The sequence below is a fragment of the Acipenser ruthenus genome, chromosome 11 (assembly GCF_902713425.1).
Source record: "Acipenser ruthenus chromosome 11, fAciRut3.2 maternal haplotype, whole genome shotgun sequence".
NCBI classification, from domain to species: Eukaryota; Metazoa; Chordata; class Actinopteri; order Acipenseriformes; family Acipenseridae; genus Acipenser; species Acipenser ruthenus.
In genome coordinates, this window is record NC_081199.1 from 8,801,432 (window position 1) to 8,828,998 (window position 27,567).

Sequence of the window (27,567 nt, forward strand, 5' to 3'; positions counted from 1 at the left end):
AAAACACCATCATGTATATGCAGTATGTACCATCCCCACTTGAGACAGAGCAAGCTGAATATAAAGTGGATCAATATAGGGTTAAAGAGTGACCCGTATAGATGTGTATTACAGACCCACTGTGCTAACTGGTCAGTTGAGATTTCATTCCATTCAGCTCTGCACTGCTTCCCCATCTAATACAGGTTTTGTTTTGGGTTGTCCCAGCCGTACTGGACTCTGGTTCTGATTGGTGTGAGAAGATCATTGAAGCGTAATCATGCAAGACTAGCACATGTGCTTGTATGCGGGACTCTTACAAAAAAAAAACAGTAGAAGAAAATCTAAATCATGTATAGCATTACAAAGTTAAGCAGATTAAAAAAAAATTCTTAGCCCGACCCAGGTGCAGGGGCTGAAAAAGTTTAAGTCCACGTGGCAATTTGTGCAGCTATCTGTAGATTTAAATATGTCGATTCATAACCTCAGATATTATAAAGTATTACAATTCAACAGTATTATATCTGAAAGGCTTGTACCTGTCTAAAGTTTAGTGTTTTATTTTCTATTGAGAATTTTGCTTCGTAATTGAAGCTGTTTTCTATAGAAAACTATCGAGGTGTTGTCAGCAGTTTCAGAGAAGCAATGCCCTAGACAGCCCTGGAGGTGTTGTGTGAATTGCCTGGTAGAATACTGCTGCAGAGTGGCTTGCCTGCCTCTGTTGCACCTGTTTCGTGTGGCCCCTGTGATCTGAGTGTCTGTGCTAAGCCTGCCTCTATCACAAGAACAGCAGCGTGGGCTTGCTTTGAGAACCCGATCCAGTGCTGCCCTTTCAGGCCTGAGCAAGTAACCATAGCAAAGTGCATAAATTATTACAGCAGGAGAAAGCTCAGTGAATCTGCACACTACCAGCTATGGCGTGTGCTGCTCTCTCTCTCTCTCTCTCTCTCTCTCTCTCTCTCTCTCTCTCTCTCTCTCTCTCTCTCTCTCTCTCTCTCTCTCTCTCTCTCTCTCTCTCTCTCTCTCTCTCTCTCTCTCTCTCTCTCTCTCTCTCTCTCTCTCTCTCTCTGCAATAGTCAAACTAAGGGACTAACTGAAGCCTTCATTAATAATCAGTGGTCATAGTCCTAGGGGTAATAGTTCACAAAAAGCTACAATGGTGTAACCCATTTTCAAAACAAATGGGTTCAGGACATGTTCAGGACAAAGTGCAAATACAGTTAAAAGTGCAAGTAAGTGCAGATGCTTCAGTCACAACCGTAGCAATCCTCAGTGCAATGAGACTGAACCACAATTAATGCATGTGCTGCACCCCAGCTAAAAATAACGAGGGATCAGTTAATGCACCTGAAATCATACTAAATACTTAATACACAATGTAACCATAAAGCATTTAAGACACTTACAATGCTGAAATAGTCAGAACTGAGGAGAACAAACCACAGCCTATGATACCTACAGACATACAGCAGTGTGCACATTTAATAGAACACCTCAAGATGATGTACTGTGTATGCATTGCTTTGGCAATACTGTGAATAATGGTCATGCCAATAAAGCACCTTTGAATTTGATTTTGAATTATTTATATCCTTTATATACCTGCCAGCGTGAAGACCTCTGGGTGTGAGAATTTCAATTAGCGTTCAGTAATCAGTGATATAGAAACAATAGGCACTCGTGTGTGAAAATGTTCAACCACTTTGTGCTTTAATTAGGCATCTTAAACAACTTCTAAAACGTTTCATGCATTTTACCATTTGTGGCTGTGTTCCTTTTCTCTTACTATTTTAAATGAATTGCAGGTGTGGCCTATTAAGTCATCAATTAAGTTAGGCAATCACTAATTTGCCTATTTTGACAGTAGTTTGATTTCATATGCTCTACAATTCAAAACTACAGAAGCAAATGGATGTTCTAATACATTTGATCACTGCTGTACAATAATATCTATCAATTGAAAATACAGAGAAGGAGAGATAGCATTCTGCAATATAATCATTTTTCTCTTAAGTCTGCCTTTATACCTGCCTTTGAGGTGCTTCAAGCTTGTCTGGAAGATGCTAAGTGAAAAGTTATTCCTCAATCCATTCAAATCATGAGACAGTGCGAAGAGAGAACCTGAAACGATTATTTTCATAACTACGATGCTTTTTCATGCTGTAGATCTGCATTTTATCATGTGCTTATGGGTGAAGCACATTTGTCTTCATGCTGTCTATTTATACCGACAACCAAGAAAGAAATACTAACAGAAACTCACATGTTTTGAAGACATTGAAAAACACTTCTAGTCAAAACATTTGTCATTGGATTTGAGTTTTAGTATTTATAAATTCAGCACTATTGAGTGTTTCATACTGTAGTTATGGATGACAAGTAATGAAAAATGAAACTCCACAGCACCTTTATTACAGCGTATGGATTTTTTTTCATTAAGTATTTACCTTATTAAATATGCATACAGTAGTACAGATTAAAATGCAATTCAGTTGATTAGGTTGTAGTTCTATTGGCATGTTCATGAGAGTTCTATTGCACTGTGTATAAATCAATTTGATCAACCTGTTTCTGGCTGGGCAAACCACACTGGATTTTAATCTGCATTTTACATGGGAATCACCCTGGATTGCATCAACCACCTATTTCTAGGTATAATCCCGGGATAACCACAGATAGGTGGCTGATGTAATCCAGGAATCCAACTGGTATCAGTTGATCGAATTCCCTAGCTGTGTAGCATTGGGTAGATATACCGCAGGTAGGTGAACTACAGAGTATGTATAACTTTATCTTGTGTGGTTAACATTGTTTTTACACACTTCAGCAGTCTAGTACTTTTAAACCAATGTGAAAACGCTGTTGGTTTCCTATAAACAAATATTTTTGGTGTCATACAAGCCCACAGATAAACACAAAGGCAGGTGCTTGGGGATAGTCTGTGTTCTGTGAAAATGTAATGAATCCATTGCATTTTTTATGTATTAGCCCATGCACCTGAGAATAAGGTCCAGGCTGAATTTAAGTGCAAATGCATGGTGTGACTATGCTGTTTGTAAATCTGTGTTACTTGACCCTAGCAGGCAGGTTTTGGTAGTAACATTAGCCATAGGGAATCATTGTTGTGGGGCGTCTAATAGATTTTCACTTTTCTCTTCAACTCCTTTAGAAGATGTCCTACGATATATAATAAATCTCACGATTATAATCTGCGTAGTTATATCCTGTTGTTGATTCCTACTACATGGGACAGGACCATGCACACTTTGAATAGCATCTGTTCTGTAGAGAATATCATTATCCCACGCTGGGGATGAAATCACCTGGGAAGAGGATGTAGTCGAGGCACACTTCACATGTGTCCGCTTGTCATTAAACTTCTGAGCAACATTTATAGTTAAAAGGTTTGGATTTCATAGAGAAAAAAATCCATTCCAAGTATAGTTGATTGATAACTGTTTAAGGATATACACAAGACACTAGCAAAGAAGTTATTTCTTATACAACATTCATTCGAAAATATCTAATGTGCAACAAAGAATAAACTCCTTCAAATGTAATTTCTGTTATTTTTTAAACATTTTTATACTGTTCTAGGGACTTTTCAATCAACATTGGAATAAATCCCACCGAATGATTGCAAACACCGTCAAATAATATCGGACATGTAAAAAACAACTTACTGTGTTTAATTACTGGTCTCATCAATAACCATTTACCTGGCTATCAGAGTATTTAAAGTGATGAGGAGTCAATATCAATAATGTGTAGTGGCAGCAATATGCTCACTTGACGAGGGAGACTCTCTTGTGCCTAATTGGCTTGAGGTCACCTTCTTCACTACAGGGAATTGATTGTGACTGCAGAACTATTGAAGGTTTTTGATGAACGATGAATAAAGTTTGATATAACGACATAAGAACATTTTGTTGAATACTGTAGGTTGAATGAATCATGTATTTGATAATGTAAACTGAATGGAATTTTTCCAAAATGTTTTATTAATGTCATTAATGTTATTGATATGGGAATGAATTGCAGCCGCAACCGCACTTCTGTCTGTCTAAAACTGCACTCCCCACAATGACTTCACAGTCACGTGACGTGCGATTCGTCGGCCACCTGTTTTTGAGGTCGGCTGTCACTTTTCTATCCAACTAGATAACTATTCGGTTCTACCCTTGGTTATGGCATCAAATAATAATGTTCTACGAAGGTCATAATATCAAACACTATTCCAGGAATGTAATGTGCCATAAACAAGTTCATCCTTAACCTTTTCTGAAGGATATTATTATTATTATTATTATTATTTATTTCTTAGCAGACGCCCTTATCCAGGGCGACTTACAATCGTAAGCAAATACATTTCAAGTGTTACAATACAAGTAATACAATACGAGCAAGAAATACAATAACTTTTGTTCAAGTGTGACAAACCACAATTCAATAATACAGCAGATAATAGTGATAGTTACATCAGGATATGATTAAATACAAAATACTACAGGTTAAACGCTTGGCAGATTACAGTATTCTGAAGTACAGGATTAAATGCAGTAAAATAGGGGGCAGATAAGAGCAAAATAAAGCACATTTAAATATGTATAGTGAGTAATGTATTTGTGGTGGAAACCTGCCTGCTCGGAGCTTGCACTTAGCCAGTGCATGTAATAATGTTACTGCTTCTTTTCCTATCCAAGGACAGCGACAGTGTGGAAGAATCTGAACCCGTTTTGGGGAGAGGAGTACACCCTCCACCTGCCCATGGGGTTCCACAGCCTGTCCTTCTATGTCATGGATGAGGACACGATTGGGTAAGGGACCCTGAACGATCTTCAGTGCAAGGATGGAAATAAGACTGTGATTGCACAGCAGCTTCACCCATTCCAGGTTTTAATACAAGTTTGATTAGCCACAGTGTATAGGTAGCAAGCTGCGAAACACAGCAAATGATAAACACCTTGGTGAAAACCAACCTTCACAACCCTTCTCCGTCCCTCTCAGCAGGGAGGGCTGCTTTGTGTTGCAGTGTTTGCAGGTCCCATCTGCCCGCCAGTGATCTTTAAGCTAATGATCCTTGCGGATTGCCTGTCTTTATGACTGGAAATCATTGTTGGCTGTGAACGGATTGAGACTTAAACTCTCCAGCTCATTGATAGAAATGAATTCATGCATAATAGCCAGGTGGTTATACATGGTAATATTATAGCCTGGTGCTTATTGAGATCCAGCAGTATTTATTATTAAGAAACAGATACAGTATGTTTTCCATGCAGTCCTTGATAAGACTGTAGAATAATAGATGCTAACCCATAATAATAGAACTGTTCTTATGTATATATTGATATTGTAGCCCTATTTTTTGTGACAAAACACATTTTCATGGTGAAATGTGGGGAGTAATGTTATAAAACTAGCAAGTACAATAAATTAACTATTCAGAACTACTCAGGTTGTCTCTTATCAGTATTCGACCCTTTAAACTGTTTTATTCCTTTGAGAAGATGTGCCTGGATTGTACAATGTAAGAAAGTGACTTTTCATTTCTGGCGTTTAAATTGCCTGCAGCTCACAGAATAATCCCTAGATTTCCCACGCCATGCACATCCATTCACTGTATGAGTCTCAAATGTCTCTTTTAGAACATGACACCTGGAACTACACTATGTCAAAGTAATCTCTGTTTGCAGGCCTTGCTTTCAGATAGTGTTGCACTTTCTTGGTCATTTCACCTGGAGAGTGAAATTGTCCCCACCCCTTTAGGGCTTTCTTTCCTGGCTGGCTGCTTCCTCTAATGACTGACATGCTTTGCAGCCAGTAAGGTAATTGGCCCCGTAGACACTGCTGAGATGAAATAGCCCATGCTGTGCAATTGTAACAGATTTCCTGGAAGGGAAGACGAGCAAACTGATCACTTTCTTTTACCCAGTGTAGGACCAGATGCCCTGTTTTAAACTGAAAATACATGTGAGGCCTTTATAGTCAGTGGAATAGCATGACAGATTTATGTGTATGTTGTTATCTACAACACTTTAACAAAAGAGGGAACCCCATTTCCGTACCTCTTAATCACACTGGCAACCTTATCAAGCTCCATTTTTTATTGTGCTGAACATCTTGTGGTTCTAAATATGACACCATAGATTCAAAACTGTTGTTGCTTCCTTGTATCTGGTCACTTCCTGTAGCACTGATCAGTCACTCCAATCACTGCAACCGACCATGCGGCTGCACAGGAAGTGATCAGTTACCAGGAAGCAGGAGGAACCTGGTATGGGGGTAAAATATCACTTATCTTTACTAATATATTCTACTTATTGCTTCGTTTGTATCATTTTCTGTAAGTAAAAAGGACCCCTGTAACCTCAGTAGAGCTTTGTGAAGCTAGCGATTTATGAAGATAAAAAATATATTTTATTCCTGCACCAACTTGCTCTTTAGTCTTTGAGTCCGCAGTGTTTTAAATATCAAAATCAAAAACATTCACAAGATGGGGGCCAGTGGTAATGTTGTTGGTAAATGAGTTCTCTTTAACAAGCAAGTCTAGCTGAGGGTGTACAGCTAGAGCTGGACAGCTTGAAGACAGTTCTGGCCAGTGCTGAAATTCCAGAAGAAGTGTGGTAGTAGACCCTAGGCGAATGCTTTCTGACCTCTGGCAGAAGATTGTGCAGAACATGATATTCAGTTTCAGGTACTATTGACAAAACACTAACTCACTCGTTGTGGTCCCTCGCAGGTGTAATATAATGGATAATCAATGGTTTATAGTCCTTTTTTAGAGAACAATAAAAGAGCTGTTTCATAGACACCATAAACCACTAGACAAACAGGGATATAGTGGAGGCCCTTACACAGACAAACCGCTTATCACTCCTGTTAATGTCACCCTCCCCTTATTATCACCACATGGAAATTGTCATAATCAGAATATAATGGGAGTCAATGGAGGTAGACCTCTGATAGTATCACTTTATTATCACTATCAGTTACATTTATCAGTAAACTGATTCCCACCCCAACATAATAAAACGATAAGATGAGAAGGTTTACATGGAAGTACATTGCTGTACTGTACAGTGTTTACAGCTTTCTCATGTTTTAATGATAACAATGTGCTGTACATGTGCAGTCTAGTAAGATCTGGGATATATGATGGAGTCTGTGCACCCATTTCACAGAAAGCTCTGTTTTTGGTATTTCTTGTTCTTATTATCCTTTCTTCCTGATTTCCAGCCATGATGATGTCATCGGAAAAATCTCTTTAAACAAAGAAGCGATTGGTTCCCAAGGCAAAGGTAAGAGGAGTGTAAAAAGCATCCATTTAATGTACTGAAAAAATATTTGATATAGATTTCAAACGGTCTGACGCAGATGAATGAAATGTCTTTCACCTCTGGAGGCATGGGTTTTGTCTGGGGTCACATTAGTCTACTTCACAAAAACAGTTTGCTCGCTCTCATGGTGTCTGCTGTAGCCAGCTGAAGTACTGTATTTAAGGTTGTTCCTTAAATACAGTACTTCAGCATTCAAAATACCTTCATGTAGAATTGTGACAGATGGAATGTCTTTTCAATTCATTTTCTATGAGATTCCAAATCTTGCTATCCTGTGATAACAGGAGGCGGTACAGTTCGGATGAACAAACGTCACAAAGGGTCTCATTCCTGGCAACACACAACCTGCAACTAAATGAATAATTCTGTCAGACGCAGAACGGAAGCAGCACAGTTGGTATCGTCAGACACCTGATGAGTTTTCTTATCATCACCTAATCATATCTATGTTAATAATAAATTTAATGTGAAACTGTATTTGTGAAAAACAGACCACATCCTGCAGATCTATTCTGCTGTGGTTTACAGTCATGCTTGCCTTTTGTTTGGGGGGTAGTAGGATGGGAGACAGAGAGAAAATGGGGGGGGGGGGGGGGGGTGACAGCCAGCACTGAATATCCCAAACCCGGATAATTTAAGCCAGATGGGTTATGAAGAAGACCTGTTCCTGTGATGTCTGTCTGGGACAGGCTTTCCCGAGATGTTGAAAAAGAGCAGTCTTTCCTTTCTAGGAAGAATGATTTATATAGCCTGGTCTGATGAAAGCAAAGCTGGGGGGAGCACAATTCCCATGACCCCAGAACCCAATTTCCCAAAGTAGATTCAAATGACATTCCATAAGGCTGTATTAAGATGCTTTGAGTGAATTCAGAATCTGCTCCTTTAAAGTATTGCTAACCAAGGCTTTAAGATCTATTTTTTAGCCTCTTATTAGCACTGGCAACATTATCACTGTTCCCTTTTACAGGAGTGCTAACCATTGCTTTCACATGCTTTAAGATGGACTCTTTTAATGCTGAGCTGGGCTGGGTATTAAGAGGCAAGCCTCAGGAATATGTCCCTCAAGCAAATCATGTGACTGCAGAATGAACTAAACCAGGCCTTTGAATGGATTTTTAGATTTGGGGATTCTTTTTGAATCTGTTCGATGTATAGGATTAAGAAAAATATACCTGCTTTATTTAAATCTATATTTATATGTGCTGCATATTTAGACAGAGTAGCGTGTCTTTGAGCATACACATTTGTTTGAAGACGAGAGGAAGAACCATACAGATCCTTCAACAACATGCTATTGACACTAGTTTCCAAATTCACCCTATTCCAAAGTGAGGGCTGGAAAGGAAACACTGTTTGCTTGAGCAGGGTGGTGGTGCAGCTGCACCTATTTGTTTATATAGGTCTGTAAACTACCATGCGCAAGGAAGTAGCAATAATAAATGCTGTAAAACTTGAAAGAGAGAAATGAGTTACAGGAAGGAGCATTTAAGCTTCCTCAGTAGTTCACTGCCAGTTTCACGCTGTTAAAATTTCGTCTCTGAAAACGTTGCCCCTGTGCCCTATACGGAATTTGTCACTGGAAAATGTCATCACTCAAAACTGCTACCTGACATGGTTTATACCACTTTTGTTGTGAATTTTGGGAATATCACATGTCTTGAAATAGTAATTCCTCTTTCTGTACTGGTAGTTTGACAGTTTCCCACAGTAGTCCATATTTAACATCACCAGCAAGTCTGTTTCTAGTTTTCTTGTGCTAGTCTGTCAAAGTACCACCGGATTGCTAAGGTCTGGTTTATATCGCATTGAACTTCATTCATTTTGAAAACAAAACTTTTATGACTTGCCCTCCCCCCCCCCTCCCCGCCAAAAAATAGAAATATTTTGGTAAAAGCAATGGAAATCGTGGGTGTCAATTGAGGTTGCAATTTTAAACACAAGGCAAGTTATTTTATAAAGCAAAGTAGATTCATTTCATGATGACCTTAACTCACTCCAGCCTTGCTTCAAATGAATTGTTATTTATTATATAGTTGTATAATAAATCCCTGACTTGATGTAAAAATCGAAGTGAGTAATAATGATGTTGAATTAATATGACTACAGTTCTGTACTGTAGTCTGGAATATGGCTGCTATTGTAAAATGAAATGGATAGAACTAAAATTACAATAAGCATGGTTTATTAAGAGATAATCAGATACCTACAATACTAAAAAGATACATAGGTAGCCCACTGAGCAAGATAATACTGACACAGACCCCGGTACTGGAAATGCTGCACATGCAGCTGTGAAATCTGTAGTGCCGTAAAGGGGTTGTAATGGCCCAATGCCGTAGAGTCAGCAGGTGCGTGAACTAACTAAACTCCAACCCATCTCCTTTCATCAAAGATGCAACTCTGTATCTCAGATGTATGGATGGGCTTGGTCACACTAATGGGGATAAAGAATGGGACATAAGTGTAGAAATGTAATTGCCATCCCCTCCTACTCCCTGTCACTAGAAATGTAGAAAAGGTGCATTCAGCGGAGTTGCACGGTTGCTTCAGTTGTATTTACTGGCTTTTGTGAAGAATCTACATATGGTCTTGCTTTTGTTGTTGTTGGTTATTATCTGTTATTATCATCAATTACTATTATTGATGATTACACCTCTTTTGCCAACTAATCAGATTCATTTCCCAAAAAAATGATCAACACGCACTGATAAAAAAAAAAAAAGACAACAGGCAAATCAGGAAACTACAGGAGAAATGAAAAGGATGTATTTGCGGCCTACTTCAGAATCATTTCTGTATCTGAAATCACTGAGTGAGTGCACTTCAGATAGTTGGTGGCTGTGTTGCTTTTGGTAGGGTAATTTATTTAAAATGATTTAAGCAGGAAAAGGCTCTTGAGAAAAGCTCTTCACGAGGGTCCGGTGAGGACAGCAGGTAAATATCTGTTGTTCTGAGGACAGGGATTCTATATTAGATACATACTGTACACATCTTGTGTTTGGTGCTTGTGAATTCATGCTCACAAACAGGTGAGGGACAAGAACACAGCCCTGAAACAGGACACCCTAGATAGGAATCTATTTCAGTAACACTGTGCTACCATACCAGGACCATTTGCAATGTTCATCCCAATCCATTCTACTGCCCTTGATGTTTCTTGTAGGAATACCCAATGGTATGTTTATTATTATTATTATTATTTATTTATTTAGCAGACGCCTTTATCCAAGGCGACTTACAGAGACTAGGATGTGTGAACTATGCATCAGCTGCAGAGTCACTTACAATTACATCTCACCCGAAAGACGGAGCACAAGGAGGTTAAGTGACTTGCTCAGGGTCACACAATGAGTCAGTGGCTGAGGTGGGATTTGAACCGGGGACCTCATGATTACAAGCCCTCTTTTCTTTAACCACTGGACCACACAGCCTCCTTATATAAAGACAGGAAGGAAGGGAAGAAAGCACCCAATAAAGTTACCAAACCAGAAATCGATGTTTCATTTAGGGGTCATTTTCTATTCATTCACATGTCTTATTCTATACTATACTGTACATACTGTTGATATACCCCTATAAAAGTTTACCACAGTATTTTTGCACTGTACTGTGTTCTTAGCATGCATTTCCCATGGTTGTACTGTGCATTTACCATAGTTTGCCATGCTTTTAAATATGCTTTCCCATACCCCACTATCAGTTACGATGTTTGCCTTTGTTTTATCATGCTTTTATTCTGCGTTATTACACTTTGCTATGCTTTTACTATGGGAAACTTAAGGGACATTATGGTTGTCATACAGCAAGCACTAAGTTGTGGTCCTAAATACATAAATGAATAAACGACTTGTGTAAAACGCTTCGGTTTAAAGTCTGTCTGTGGTAGAAGTGTTCAGGGATAAATAAGAGCCGTGCTTCTTGACAGGGCTGGATAACTGGATGAACCTGACGAGAGTGGACCCAGACGAGGAGGTGCAGGGTGAGATTCACCTGGGGCTGGAACTGCTCAGAGACCCCCCCAGGACAGGACTGCGCTGCCACGTCATCGAGGCCAGGTAGAGGGGCAGAGGCTGGGCCGGGGCAGGGGTGGGAGGTAACAAATAATAAGTGTCTTATTTCCTGATGCAACAAAGTAGTGTGCCCTGGTTTCTTGATGGGAAATTGCCAAAGCAAAGCCCAGGATGTAAATAGATACACAGGCCTGGCCTTGTTGTAGATATAGTCCCACAGAGAAGGGAGGTTATGTTTGTTTAGCAAATGTTTTGTGTGTGTGTATGTGTGGATATTTGCTACGGTAGTTCAATAGAATGTGGTTTTTAAAAGAAGAGATGTAGGCTTATGGTCGAATGGTATTGTTGTGTTTTAAGAAACAGGTGTATCTGTATCTTGTTTGTGTCCCTTTACAGTAACCTGACCCTTAATCCTATAGTGCAGGCCTTTAAAAAAAAAAAGTTTCGATTTGTATTTTTAGTTCTTATAAGGTTCTGATAGGATTGCATTAAACTAATTAACAGCAGCAGCTGTTTTCTTTTTTTTTTTTTTTAATTTAGTAGTCGCCAATTATTATTATTATTTTTTTTCTCTCTCCAATTTAATAGTGTCCAATTATTTTTGTTTAGCTCAGCTCACTGCTACCACCCCCGCGCGCCCGGCCAGACTACAGGGGTCGCTGGTGCGCGGTGAGCCGAGAACACCCTGGCCGACCTAACCCTCCCTCTCCCCGGGCGGTGCTCGGCCAATTGTGTGCCGCCCCCTGGGAGCTCCTGTCATCGGTCGACAAAGGAATAGCCTGGACTCGAACCGACGACATCCAGACTATAGGGCGCATCCTGCATTCTACGTGAGTGCCTTTACTGGATGCGCCACTCGGGAGCCCCCCTAGCAGCTGTTTTCTAACTGCATGTCCTACTCCATTCACTGGAACATCACACCCACAATGTATATCCTCCGCTGGGAAGTAGGGATAGACGTCAGTCTCCAAAAAGCATAAACCTTGAAGGTGCAGAGCTTGAATATATATAAGAGATCGTAACAGCACCTTAACACAGGCTGTCAAAAATAATATTGCAATAAGAGTAACGGACATCATAGTTGAATTTCAGTTACTTTTGAGAAACAGTTGGTCAGTACAGAGTTAATGTCTCAGTGGCTGAGCTCAAACCCATTCTGCTGTGTATGCTTGACCAATTCAACCTTCACTACGTGTTAGATTTGGCATGCAGGAATCACACTTTACTAACGACCCAGTCCATGCCTAGCAGGACAGAACAGGAGTCCTTGTTCTAATCCATGACATTAGATTCCACAAATTATTACCCTGGACCTCTGCAAACATACCTTAGTTATTAATAAAGCACATGTGTTCAGCAGGGGTATTTCATAATTCATCTGGGTTGTGAAGTGATGCATTATTATTGTGCTGCAACTTGACAAACGTAATCACTCTGTAGGTCAGCAAGATTCATTTTTTATCTTATTACAACATCCATCACTGCTTCAGAGATGACAGCGCTGTTCTCCAGAATTCATTTCTCTGAATTTCTGTGCTTTCATCCTGAGCTACCTGCTACACGTGAAGCTGGTATTTATGACCTCCTGCTGCTGCGAGTAGCTGCAAGATCTGTCTCCCAGTTGTATCTATCTCACAGATTTATGTAGTGGCATTCAGGTTTTAATTGAAAGAAGCGTGTGTTCCCACAGCTAATGCTAGATGAATGTAAATAAACTGAACTGTAAACAGGTTACTCCTACCAGCCCTGCCCCTAGTCCTGTGTTTCAAAACATGGGATAAGTACAATATATTAATAGTGTGTTTGTGCAATCAGGCCACCTAGAGCTGCATGAACAACTCCTAATAACAAACCTACAGACTCAGGTGAGGCGTTCAGCATCATGATAAGTGTGATCAATTCAGAGCGCATTTAGCAGGGGCCCGATTGCTCAAATTCCTGGCACTGCCCTGGTCGTTTCAATTAAATACCTAAACAAGGGGGTTATGAAATGCAATTCTGGGTGCAGGACTAGTGTGAGTTTCTAACTCTGACTTTAAATAATGTCTGTACAGAATGCCAAAATATGGAGGTAAAGCTAAAGTTGACACTGCAGTTTTAGGTCAGTTTTCTGTATCAGCTATTAATGTGGCAGTGGCTATGTGCCCAATGGTTGTGTGTGTGTCCTGGGTTTGCAATGTTAAGAACAAGGATTTTAAATGTGCTGTTTAAATGTCATTGTTTTCGTGTTTAATAAAGTCACCAGCATGTTGGGTCTCATTTTCTGTAATGAGTTAAGAATGACAATGGCAACTTGGGGTGTGCACCTGTCATTTCATCCCCCCTGAAACAGTGAGTTTGTTAATAATTTGCATTTGAAAATCTCAGACTCTCTGTTTCAGGAGGGAAGGAATTGCAAGTGCACACCAAGGTAATGTTTATAATTGCCTCATACAGAAATTCCACCTTGCTCAGGCTTGCTCAAAGACTGACCCCAAAGTATAATTGCTTGGTAACTTATAAAACATGCCAAATACAAATGAATACAGAAACAGTTGATGAATATCAACTAAGTATGATGGGGGTGTATTCCTTCAACGGGGAATAGTCATGTCTGCATCATGTTTTGGTTTATAAAGCTAAAAAACATCTTCTCCAAAGTCTGCATTGGTTGATGAAGTTTCAAGCCTTTGCACTGGATTCACAAGAGATCCAAACACACATGAATACATTACCGCAGTATGGCTCACCAGAGGGGGAGAGGGCTGTATTTATAGACCCAAACTTCTTTGTGTTTTTCTTAAAGGCTTATTCAAACTGAGCAGGGATGAGGGCACAGCCTGACTGTTTTGTTTTCTCTGTCAGTCTGGTTTTGAATCGTACATTTCGTTTCCCTTCTGTGGTTCTTCCAAGTAAGTTCTGTTTTTCATTTGCATCTTTATTTAAACTCACTGAGTCAGTTCCTAAACAGAGAAGCCTGATGAAATCATGGGTTTGTTTTAAAAAGCACAGTGGACATAGATATAAGCATTGCATTGATTGATAAACCAGTGCATGTGACATTGCTATGCCTGCTAAGTCATTTTTCTTTTATCAGTCAGGTTTTTGTGGATGTATGTATGCAACACGTACATTTCATGGGAATGCGTTTATTATTCAGTGACACTGATCCCTCTAGATGCTCTGTGGTATTAGAATAAAGATGCTGTGACAATCGTCCAGTTTTGTTGTGTATTTCATATTCCAAAACCCTTATAAAAATTTACAACAATAATAATTTAGCAGTTTGCCCATGCTTTTCTCATGGTTATTCTATGCATTTACCATAGTTTGTCAAGTTTTTTAATATGCTTTACCATACCTCTCTGGGCTTTACAGTGCTAAAATATGCTTTATTATGCTATCGTACTTTGCTATGCTTTTACTATAGAATACACATTTATCAAATGCAGTAGTACTTCACACTGAAGACATTGACAAGGACTTCTTGTCAAAATGTTTGCAGTTTTACAGATAAAATACGTACAGCATCACAAGATCTACTCGAAAGAAGAAGAAACAATACATTTATCAAATGAGACAAAGCCGCTATTGTGAGCACAGAGTACCAACAACCTAACAGATGAGAGAAATGTAGACTCCAGGAAAGCTGGAAAATAAGTCTTAGTAATCATTTTGGTCTGTTTTGTTTATTACAAATCTTTTATTATTTGTGCTATCAGTTTGGTAGGGTTTAGTCACGTTGTTTGTCAGTGAATGTTATTTTTTGTATTGCTACATATTCTGCCATTGAGTGTTTAATAGCTATGGATGAAAAACATTTTTTTTATTCAGCTGCCAATGTATCCTAACACATTCCACTGACTGAATCACCAGAGCTGAGAATAACTTGGACCCATTCCCGTTGTATTTTTTATTGTATTTCATAAATCACCAATGCGGTTGGAAAAAAACTCCTTACTAAATTAATACAAAATGAATTTTGTAAAACGTAAAAAGAGTGCTCGAACAGTATTTGCATTTGTTTTTCTCTAAGGAATCTGTTCAGAATTCATACCAAGCAGAAGTCCTCTCCTTCTGATATCTACATTAAGATTAAACACCCTGATGTTATATCTGGTGGTGAGATTATTACTTCTCCGTAACCATGGAGACTAAAGATCTCTGTGGGTCGGGTCAATTCAAAAGGCCAGGATTAATGAAAGATACCGTGTTTTTGTTTTTTACATATTGGATAATCATTAAAGTCATTGGTAACTAAATATAACTTAAGAGTCTGGAGTTACAGTACAAATTCAAGTCAAGCTGACAAGGCTTTAAGTAATGGCTTACTCATAACCACTTAAATATATTAAGCACAGGGAACTGTGGTAGGAGGTAAGAAAATTAATTTTAAATAGTAGTTCTTATTTAGGCATTTTACTTGCTATTTAGGCAGAATTTTACCCCTTAAAAAAAAAAAAAAACATTTTAAATGTAAAAGAGTGTCCTGAATGATGGATGAAAGTTTACATATTTAAAAAATGTTTCTTATAAATATTTGATATAGTATTTAAACTTTACCTTTCCCTATGCACATGTCATGTACTGTAATGCAGTTAAACCCTATTACAATATGCTATTACTGTTCCTTCATTCACCCTGACTGTGGCATTATGATTGTCTCCATAGAGACCTGGCCCCTCGGGATATCTCTGGGACCTCCGACCCCTTCGCCAGGATACTGTTCAACAACAGGACGGCCGAGACCTCAGTGAGTGCACAGACAAACAGACGGACAGACAGCACCCCCCTGCAGATTCTAGCTCTGCCTTCCGCACTGCAGCCCAGAGCTTATTATAACCACTGAGCTGTGCAAACCCACCACCTTCTACACTGCAGCTTAGTGCTGGCTTTCTATCTTTCTTACTTTAACCACTGACCTGTGCAAACCCACTACCTTTTACACTGCGGCCCAGCACTTTCTCAAACCACTGAGATATTCAAATCCACTGCCGTCCACACTGCAGCCCAGTACTTTATTTCTTTCTCTAACCACTGAGATACTCAAACCCACTACTGTACCTTCCACACTGCAGCCCAGTGCTTTTCTGTGTGATCACAAACACATAAACTGCCTATTCCCCAGGTACCGCTTCTGTGCTAATCAGCTGTGAACAAGTGTTAGTATTATCTGTTGACAGATATCCAGCTAACTGCCTTGTAAGTATACCTCACACACACACACACACACACACGCGCACGCACTGGTGTTTTATGCTTATCAGCCCCTGTGAAAGAAACCAATGTCATATATAACACCCTCAATTTTTGCAGTGCTAGTCCCCTGAGCAGCATGTAAATACATGCTGATTTAGATGAAATGTTCTATCACTCAGGTTCTAGGTCCATAGCCACCGGTTGAATCCAATTGAACTTTGCTGTTGAAGAGAGTTAGTGGAAAGAAGTCTTAAAGTATTAAGCCGTTAAGAGAGAAAAAAATATATCATGTGATTGAAAGTGAGTGAAGTATTTACCAAGTACACTCAAACAGATAAACAACGGACTGATTATATGAAAGCACAGCGTCAGTACTATAAGTTAATATGCTGTGTGTAGGGTGTCTCTTATTGTGTGAAATATGTCATTGCGTGCAGTTTGGATGAGACAACTACAAGCAACATGTCATATTCACTTATTATAAATCATATAATCATATTCGACTCAAACTGCTATTCAATGTAAAAGTGTTGTTGTTTTCTGAATTGCACAATAAATACTATGCAGCACAGAATGATGTCTTTAGAAAAGCTGAAAGAAACTAAAATTTAAAGACAAACGTTTTTGTACAGAAGTCTTTTTCACATTAGTTCATTTGAAGACTTGTAGTGGAAACGTTTGTCATTGTATTTTTTTTTTTTTTATTATTTCCAAATCCAGCACTATTGAGTGTTTCATAGTTAAGGGTAATAATTATTACATAGGATGTACAGGAATATTGGCAGTGGTTAAAGCAAAGGGCTTATAACCAGGAGTTCCCCGGTTCAAATCCCACCTCAGCCACTGACTCATTGTGTGACCCTGAGCAAGTCACTTAACCTCCTTGTGCTCCGTCTTTCGGGTGAGACGTAATTGTAAGTGACTCTGCAGCTGATGCATAGTTGACACACCCTAGTCTCTGTAAGTTGCCTTGGATAAAGGCGTCTGCTAAAATAAACAAATAATATAAATGTATACATACAGAAACACACACATTTGTGATCCCCCACTTGATAATTTAGATTTTTTAAAAGATATTAGTCAGTTTTTTTATAACCCTAACCCTTGCCTCAACCCTCTCCTTCTCTATAGCAACAAGAGCTCTCTAAAGTCTGAAGCAATGAGAGCTTAATTTACGTACTGGATAGGCCTATTTTAGGAACTCGAGAAAAACAACTGGAATTTAAACCATTTGCGTTATATTTACATTCCTCTACCATGCTATCACCTACAGCTCCCTACAGTCTGAATATAGACAATCTAGATTAACCAGCACTTAATATAGAACTAGCCGTTATTAAAATAGTGAACTTCTACTGTATAGTGGTACAAACTTGGACTGACATCATGATAAAAATACAAAACTGTGTCATTTCACTATTAGTTCAAAATAAACTTGAATAAAAATAGGGTAAGAAAAAAAAGGATTTTCATACTAATACCCATGCGGTGTCTGAAAATCTTTGGATTTATCAAAGCTTCTAGAGAACTTGTTATTGAATAAAATAGGGTGGTGCCGAGGCTCTTATTATCCAGATTATTCTCATTAACATGTTTTAAGTCCGTAGGTATTAAATAAAAATGAAAGAAACTTGTAACAAACATTACAGTGACAAATTAATTAAGTTCAAAATCAAAACGTCCACTCCAGAAAGCACTTATAAAGCAGTTAACTGCTTTGCATTCATTGTGCATCTGTAGTAGAAGATTGTGCTCGCATATCTTTCTGTACTTATACTTTTCATATTTTCCTTTTACTCTTAAATTATATTTATCATCTTATTGCCTGTACCTTAAGTAGATTAATTGAATCAAGATGTCAGGGTTACCATAGAGACAACAACTAGGGGCGATTAACCTCAGTTCATTAGTTTTTTATAAAACAAACATGAAGATGACTCAGTCGGACCTCTTTACATGTTTGGAAAACTGCCACAAACCTACTGCACACACCACCAGGCTAAATAATACTTTTAACATTTGAACTTCTATTGTTCCAGTCGGGATCGCATTTCAACAGTTACAGGGATTAGTTTTGAAAAAATGTGAAAGAGGTTTTTGTTCCAAAAAGTGCTGATATTGAAAGGATTCTATCTTTTTTAAATAAGTTAATATCAATTAGTTTATTATACAGAAAGTTCTAGAGCTTGGTCTCAGAAAAGTAATGCATTTGTTTAATTAATCTTCAAACACACTTTCTTTTCCATACATGTATATTGTATACCATGTATATTGTTATATAAACAGAATGCTCCTTGACTGTTCATAGAGTGCTGTTGTCATTTCACTCATGGGGATGGCCATATTTAATATTGAATTTCTTACCTGAAATGTTTTAAATATTTTGTTTGTATAACACCAAAAGGCACTACAACGTTCAAATTCCCTAGTACATCTCAGTCTCTACAAGCATGCCTCATATCAAGTGATTTTGTTTTGCACATGTTTAGAGAGTAGGGATCTGGTTAATCTGTGTGCTTGTGACTCAGATCATCAAGAAGACACGCTTCCCTCACTGGGATGAGGTGCTGGAGCTGGAGCTGGAGGGCTCCGAGGAGGCGGAGGGGCGCAGCCTCACTCTGGAGGTGTGGGACTGGGACTTGGTGGGAAAGAACGACTTCCTGGGAAAGGTGAGCCGTCTTACCATACACTGCTAGCAACCTAGCAACAAGAACCCCAGTGAGGGTCACATACAGTACAGCATGATGAACCCTCCTGCAGCAGTACAGGTAGTCAGTTCTGCACAGGAGCAGAGAGGCGGACATAGCACTGTGATAACCAGTATACCGGTAAGTGAGCTTTTCAGGGGAGCAGTGCAAAGAGAAATCTGATTGATGCGTGATGTATACGTTATCACTGTCTTAGGAACTGTTGATGTATTGACTAGAAACTTGGAAGGTTTAACAACCACTAATGGGGAATATGTTGAGCCACCTTGACTTTGAATGCCATCCAATATGGCGGTTTTGATTCTGCTCCAAAACAGCTGAATGAATTCCAAATCTCATAAAGGGACACTGGTATTAATACGGTACTGCAATTGAATACCACCATGTATTGGAGACATCTTTGCTATTTCAGAATATAAAAATGTTACCACTGTAGTACTAGTCTACCAATGGCTTCTACCAGTGTAGCTGCTCTAGTGCTACCAATGGACTTTTAGCACTGAACCATTGCATTCCCATTGAAGAAGGGTAAGTGAAGGTCACCCTGTCTTGTGTAATCCAGCGGATCTCCTGTGTGTGGTGCTGACAGCCTATCTGTGTGCTTTGGCCCGGTGTGTAGGTGGAGATCCCCCTGGAATGCCTGCAGAGGTCCCCCCAGGTCCGGGGCTGGTTTCGGCTGCTGCCCCTAGGAAACATGGAGGATGATGCAGGGTGAGAAACTGCCAGGCCTGCACTGCTGGTGGCTTGTTAACTTTGAATTATTTTATGATAAAACTGTTGTAGGTTTTGGTATAAAATCTAAAATGAGGAGGTAGGTTCAGATGAAAGCAGCATAGTTGCAGACTAATTTCTGGGATTTTAAATGTAGTTTATTCCATAGGTTTAAGGTGCTTTGGCCTCATTTCAGAAGCTGTTCTTCAGTTCTAGTTGTCAGTCATAGACAAATGTGAAGTAGGCGGGATCAGCCAGAGTGTCTTTATGCCCGTAATCTCCAGCACCAGCTAATGAACACCAACTCAGGATCAAGTGTCCTTTTGTATTGCTGGCAAAACAGAGCAGGGGTTCACAAGATGGCGCTGGTGTTTACATCATGGACTGATCCAGCCTATGTTACATATCTCTGTCTGGACACTAGAACTAAAGAGCCACCTCTGAACTCAGGTCAAAGTAGCTTTACGCAGACAAACACAGAACCAATATTTGAGTAACTGAAGTAAGAACCACTGAGAAGGATTGTTAGCCTCATAAACGTTGACTATGAAAACATCTTCTTTAACACAGTTTAGATGCCGAGTTCTGTATATTGTAGTTAGCCAGCTCTTTCTTCTAGGGGTAAACTGGGAGCCCTGAGATTGACAGTCCGCCTGGCGGAGGACCGCATCCTGCCTTCAATGTACTATCAGCCCCTGATTGACCTGCTGGTGGAGTCTGTGATCTGTCCTGCTGAGGTGAGTTTCTTCTGACCATCAGCAGAGTGTTAATGTCTTTGTCCTTTGACTACTCTTGAACGCCTAACAAAGGAGTTTACTTAAGCATCATTGCTACTTGATGGCTACTTTCAAGACAAAAATGCACCCATGCATGTTATAGGCAACTCACTGTTATACCTATGAATAAGAGAGCATCTCCATGTTTCAGGTTAATATAAACACCTTCATAAGTTAACTGCAAACTGTAGCACTCATTTGTTTACAGCTTGCAAAAGAGGCAATATGGTGCTATTTACCTACACTGGTACAGTAGAGGCTCGCTGTTCCACCCAGTTGGGACTGAAGATTTCCTTATTCCATCCAAATCAAGTGACCACCTACTCTTATTACAGTACATATATGAAACTGGGAACCTTTTGGAATGAACATTCTACCAGTCATGTGACAAAACATGATTCAGAATGTATTTCTGAAAACAAATTCTTCACTACACTATGTGGCACTTTAGCTGATGAAAGACTACTATGTCTTGAATACATGTGATTTATTCTTTGTGCATTAATTGTACACTGTCTTCTGTTTCACATGATTATAGATGATTTGAATGGGATGAGGAGAACGTTTGTACTGGCGGTTAGGTTTCTCCAGACAAGCTCAACTCAAGCTCAAAGTCAGGTACCGGTAAAGGCAAATTTAGAGAATGATAATCTCAGTATTGGAGCAACAGAGCCTAGAACCACTCGAAATGATTGCAAGCATCATACAGTAGAATTCCTTATTGAAGAAGAAGGTTATTCAAGCAGTTGTAACAAGTAATATTAAAATATTCAAAGCAGCAACACAAAAATGCAAACCAAAAGAAAAAAAAGGAGATACCCTTTGTATTTTTCAGTACCAGAATATACCCCAAGAAACTGTATTCTTGTCCTGTATTTTCACAATGGGCAGTGTTGGTCTGGTCGTGGCTGTCTGCCTGCCTTCCTGCCTGTCTGTCTGCCTGCCTGCCTGTCTGCCTGCCTGCCTGCCTGCCTGTCTGCCTGCCTGCCTGTCTGTCTGCCTGCCTGCCTGTCTGTCTGTCTGCCTGTCTGTCTGTCTGCCTGCCTGCCTGTCTCCCTGTCTCCCTGTCTGTCTGTCTGTCTGTCTGTCTGTCTGTCTGTTCCTCTGTGTCACTCAGCAGTATCCCTCCCTCCAGGTGAAGGACACAACCCCACTAACCATGCTAGAGGAAGTGACAACAGTGGAGAGCCGCCAGGATGTTGCCATGACGCTGGTCAAGATCTACTTGGGCCAGGGGCTGGTGGTGCCCTTCCTGGACTACCTCAACATGAGAGAGGTCAACCAGACCTGTAAGTGTACATCACTGGATTGCCAGGAAGAAAGCCGTTAGTCTGAAGTGTTTCATTTTAAATTCTGTATGCCGGCTGATTAAATATTCTGAATTCTAATAAGAATGTTTTCAACACTGCACACTTCCAAAGAGATTTAAGAGAAATAACTCCACTCAACACTGCAATTCTCCATATCAGACACTGAAGCTTTTAAATCGTTATTGCAGGGTTGTCTTTTTGCTGTTTCCTTGTGCTAACGGGTTTCATGCCACTAATGTTGTAAAACAATGTTCTGTTTTAATTTAGGGTTAAACATACCTTCTTTTCCATACATTGTACTTGTAATATAAATAGAATACTCCATGAACGATACAGTCACTGCCACCTCGTGAATGTTCTTTGTGTATTTCAAAGTTTTGTTTTTTTATGTGTATGCCAGATAATGATATAATAAGGGTGCATGGTAATAATGGCTACCAGTCATCAATGGCAAACCTGCAGACTATCCCCATAGCTTCAGTGCCCCCACCTTCCTAATCCCAGTCCCTGGTATTTCAGGGGGCTGTGGAGTCTTGGAGCAGAGCTGGGCTGCCACAGGAGCATTGGTGTCAGTCTGAGGGCTGTGCCAAGTCCCCGGGCAAGAGTAAATCAAACCTAGGAAGCGGTTTGAGCTCTGAGACTGGGAAGCAGCATCGCTCTAAAAGCTTTTCCTCTAATTAACATTCTGGCTCTTGTTAGAGAAGGTGATGGCCTCTTAAATCTCAGGCTGTCGAAGTCAATTTGAATGACGAAGCAGACAGGGCTGAACTAAACAGCAAATCCCTTTGCGTGACTTTTAAAGAGTCTCTTTCCAATCGCAAAACATTTTGTTTAATTCATGTACTATTGCCTTTTCTGAGCTGACTTCAGGGTGCAATGTTCAGTAACTACTGTACCTTTCTCTTTCATTTGCTTATGCTACAACCACCTTTGACTCTATTTATAAAACTTGAAGGAACGTTAGAACACTAACACAGAACTCTGTGCTTGTTACATTATAGTAAATTCAGGTCTTAGTGTGTGGCAACTAACATTCATTCGTACAGAACTCAGTACATTTAATACAATGACACAATTCTTCACTGCGTCACCAAGAGGAAAAAAATGTAACAACCACTGTACTCATCAAGTAGAAAAGATAATAAGAAACCATATCTCCTGATTAGTTTCCATCAATGCTAATGAGCTTTCATAAATGTGAGAGCCCTCTTTTGAAACCATTGAGGAGATGAGGTCCAGCTGATTGTATTAGCATATCCTGAGAATGAGCCTGAAGGAATTGGCAGCACACAGTTTGTAGAGTTGAAAAGAGATTGATGTCGTGCATTAAAACCAGCTCTGGCTGCAGTGAGCGAGGTGCAAGCGGCTCACAAAAGAGCATGTTATACGACAGTGGAATTGACTGTCACACTTAGTTACAATAAAGAATGGAGGAAAACTACCTATGCAGGAAGACACTAGGGCATTGCCACAGCTATCTCAATTGTTTCAGCACTATTCAAATGATGTTTCTGGACAGCTCTAGAAACTGGAAAATCACAACCAAAACAATATTACCTGAGGATAGATTAGGAGAGGGAGGGAGTCAAAGTGGAAAAAATCTTCTTCTTGTTTTCCTTGTTGAAGAGGCAAAACATAAAGTAAATGAAAAGGGATCTTCATGAAAATCAGCATGCTTGTAGGGATTGATTTGAACTCGAGGATGCCATTTGTTACCTACTAGTTTGTAGTTCAAAAAATGGGGGTCCAAGTTTGCCCAAATTGTGTCATTTACAGTACATCTTGGCGGACTCTTTTGTAGATCTCCCATCTTTATAAGGCTGGTCCTTTTATTCTGATTTGGCTGTTTCTGTGCATGTGAGATGTTTTTTGACAGATAAAGTCTTTACTTTTTACACATCAGCACAGCTCAGCCTGCAGCCACTGAATGAAACTGACACAGCCTATACTTTCAAAGGACCTGTCTATCATTTCAGTGAAACTGACGCAGCCTGTACTTGCAAAGGACCATTTCAATAAAACTGACGCAAGTACCGCTACTTAGATCTGACACTCATCTTCACCTGTTCGAACATAACGTTGTCTTTCTTTTAAATATTTCAAAGCGGAAATTGACTTTTTAAAAGATACCGGTACTTTTAAAACACTTGTTTCGTAATTGCTGTAACTTTAGTGCTGGGTGTGTGTATCTAAGCAGCCTGTCTCCCTCACTAGTACAGCCTTTGACCAGTGTGGTATTTCTGACATGTACCATACAGCTCCAGCTGTACCTGATATGTTTATAAGAGATCTATGAGATAATATACAAAGTGATTCTGAAAGAAGAACACGTTAGTTAAGATAACTGTGATACCTCATACCTGTACCAACCCTTCTAGACATTTTTTCCATGCATTTCCCATGCTAATTTACCATAGTTTACCCAGGTTTGCCATGTTTATTGATAGGCTTTCCCATACCTCACTATTTATTTTACAATTCCTGCCTATGCTTTACCATGCTTTTACTATGCTTTATTACATTATGGTAAACTTGCATAAGGGAACCTACACTTTAAATGGCTGCAAATTGTTTTTCTGTTTGTCTTTAATTGTTAAAAATAATTGTATGTTTCTTGACAATATATACAGATATTTATACAGTAGTTTGATTATTGATACAGTAACTTATAAAATGGACTGTTCCCATCTAGCCCCCAGCATAATGTATATAATATGTATTTGGTGGTTCGGTACAGAATCATTTTGATTCTGTCAACTCTACCGGTAACACAGTCTGGTTTGGAGTGGACACAGTACTGCTCTTGATAATATATTTACCAATACCCACGCAGGAGTTCATACAATTTAAACACAATTAGATTAAATATATATTTTCTTCCCATCTGTCTTGCAGATGGAAAGTTTAGTGCGTAGATGAGTATTTCTGTTTCCATAGCAACACTATGGGGCTCTGATTAAATAGCATTCTGCTTGAGAAAAAGCCTGCGTGTTACTGTAGACTTGTTATAAGTTGTTAAATGTCAGCTATTTAACTCCAGAATAACCAAAGCCTCTCCATACTGCTGTTAGCACGTAGTATGAGCTAAGAAAATTATTTCAGTACACCACGGCAGTCCAACCTTTTAAAAGAGCCGGCTAAAAATATATATTACTAAAAGACTGTAACATAAAATAAGCTTAAATAGCTGACTGAAAACAAAGAAATAAACAAATAAAAAGAAATAATTTAAGGTTTAACCGGACTGCGCTAAGACACAGCTTCATTATATTTGGGCTTGTGCCATTTTTAAACACAACATCCATTTTGCTGCATTTTGAATGTCCTTCTTATACAAGGGCTACCGATTCCCCTGTTGTATTTTTAAAAGAACCTTAAAAGCACACTGCTGTTTGCTTGCTGTGCTGTGAAGGGAAACACCAAAAAAATAAAACAGCCACTATATAAAAAAAAAAAATAAAAGACACCACAAACAAAAAAAACATTAGTGTCTGCAATCTCACTTTTTTAATAAGCTGCACAAAACAAATCATTTGCCGTAAACTAAAAATGATACATATTCCTTGCCTTGGAATATAAGCGTCCTTAATTGAGAGTTTAATTATGAGTGGTTTGCTACTGTCGCTATGGCAATAGGATAAGTAGGTAAATGCGGACATGGTGGCTTTGGGCCTTGTTACAAGTGCGAATTGGGGGGGGCGGGGGGGGAGGTGAATGTTTTCTTCCCATACTCTGTTTCCAAGGTGATGGTATGTGCGTCTCAGGGAAGGCAAACGCATAGTGTGGATGGGTTCAACTGGAGTTACCGTGGCAACATGGAAGCCAATCACTGTATACCACATTGATTTCTGGGATGAGGTCAAAATGACCCGAATACCTACCTCCACTCAGCAAGAACATTTGAGGTTGCCCAAGACTTTTTATTAATACAGAAATACTCCAAATAAAGAGTCCAGTCTTTCAACAGTATTTATACCTGTAACTTATTAACCCCCCCGAGAAACAGGTTACAGGTATCAGGATATCAGGAAAATGTGTCACAAATGATATTCAAACAAATTCAATTTAAGTTCAGTTGAACATGATGGATGCTTATTATACATTGTGAACAATATTTCTAAATGTTGTGTTCTTTTGAAGTGTAGATTATTTTTTCTCTTATTCCCAGCCGATCCCAACACTCTGTTCAGATCCAACTCCCTTGCGTCAAAGGCCATGGAGCAGTTTATGAAGGTATGTTCATGTTTACATTTGTACAGGCAGGGCGCACCTGAAAACACTTCACCGTCAACAGGATGTGATGACTGAAATGTATTCTAAAAAAGAAGAACAATACATTAGTTAGGATAACTAATATTTCACCAGAACTATTACCCTGCACTGCTCTTAACCCTCCATTCTCAGCACTCCAACCTTCCCCCTTAACAATGGGCACTGAAACACTCCATTCTCAGCTCTGCAGCACTGTCATTGCCCTGCACAATACTGAGAACCAGTCTAAACACTCCATTCTCAGCTCTGCAGCACTGTCATTGCCCTGCACAATACTGAGAGCCAGTTTAAATACTCCATTCTCAGCTCTCCTGCACCACAATACTGAGAACAAGTCATTCTCAGTTCTCCAGCACTGTCATTGTCCTACACCTTAACAATGCACACTAACAGATCACTCCATTCTCAGCTCTCCTGCACTGCCACCTTCTGTCTTACTAAATATAAAACCCCAGCTAGGAACTCTTGTTCTGAACTCTTGCTGTTTGGGCGCAGGCAGTGGGAATGCTGTACCTCCATGAAGTCTTAAAGCCCACTGTGAACAGGATCTTCGATGAGAAGAAATACATTGAGCTGGACCCATGTAAGATTGAACTGAATCGAACCAGGTAACCCAGGCGTTTTTCTTAGTGTCGTTCTCATCATCCTTACAGCTTCTATAAAGAAATACTAAATAACAAATACAGTGCTAAAGATCGCTGCTAGCCATGTTATGCTATGCTGAAATTGTGAGTTTAATATTATTTGAGATGCTTGTGAAGATTTGCAGTAAGTCTGAAATGAAGCAGACTTTTGCAACAACTTTCCAGTAAATTAAAAACAGTTTTAACAACTCAAAATCAACCAAGTTTTATACGCCATTTCAGAATTTTTCTGGTGTTTTTTTTTTCTATTCCCAGGTCAGTATGTTTGCAATCATACTGAGTGCTTCCTATTGCAATTCCTCATACACTGTGCTTTTTTATGCTTGAAGGTGCTTTCACTTGAGTTCAGGCGCTTTTCTTTAGTTCTGGTTGCCTCTTTAATTATTAAGACACCCGCCCCCCCTCCCTCCCGGTATGCTTGAATGAACTGGTGAAAATGTCTGTGTATTTTAGGTTCAATTTATACTATATATTATAATAAAATGTAGATATTTTATGGAAACAAATCGTTTTTGAATGGCAGACAGTGTGTATATGATACATGTCCATGCCACTATCAGGTAAATAAATAATTCAAAGCAGGTAAGGGGTTGGCAGGGGAGAGAGAATAGGGGTAGTGATGAATATCTCGGATCAAACAGT

The 27,567-nt window shown here is 39.4% G+C and overlaps 1 protein-coding gene across 1 annotated transcript in view; it reads left to right on the forward strand.

The window, feature by feature from the left end:
* The window catches only part of LOC117426400 (rasGAP-activating-like protein 1), a 54,239-nt gene that overhangs the window by 3,302 nt on the left and 23,370 nt on the right, over positions 1-27,567 (forward strand). Inside the window, exons 3-12 of the mRNA XM_059033282.1 lie at positions 4,683-4,796; positions 7,216-7,277; positions 11,242-11,371; positions 15,977-16,058; positions 19,033-19,173; positions 19,832-19,923; positions 20,543-20,660; positions 21,835-21,988; positions 26,178-26,242; positions 26,777-26,889. Coding sequence (XP_058889265.1) covers positions 4,683-4,796; positions 7,216-7,277; positions 11,242-11,371; positions 15,977-16,058; positions 19,033-19,173; positions 19,832-19,923; positions 20,543-20,660; positions 21,835-21,988; positions 26,178-26,242; positions 26,777-26,889 — 1,071 coding nt within the window. The remainder of the gene's footprint in view (positions 1-4,682; positions 4,797-7,215; positions 7,278-11,241; positions 11,372-15,976; positions 16,059-19,032; positions 19,174-19,831; positions 19,924-20,542; positions 20,661-21,834; positions 21,989-26,177; positions 26,243-26,776; positions 26,890-27,567) is intronic.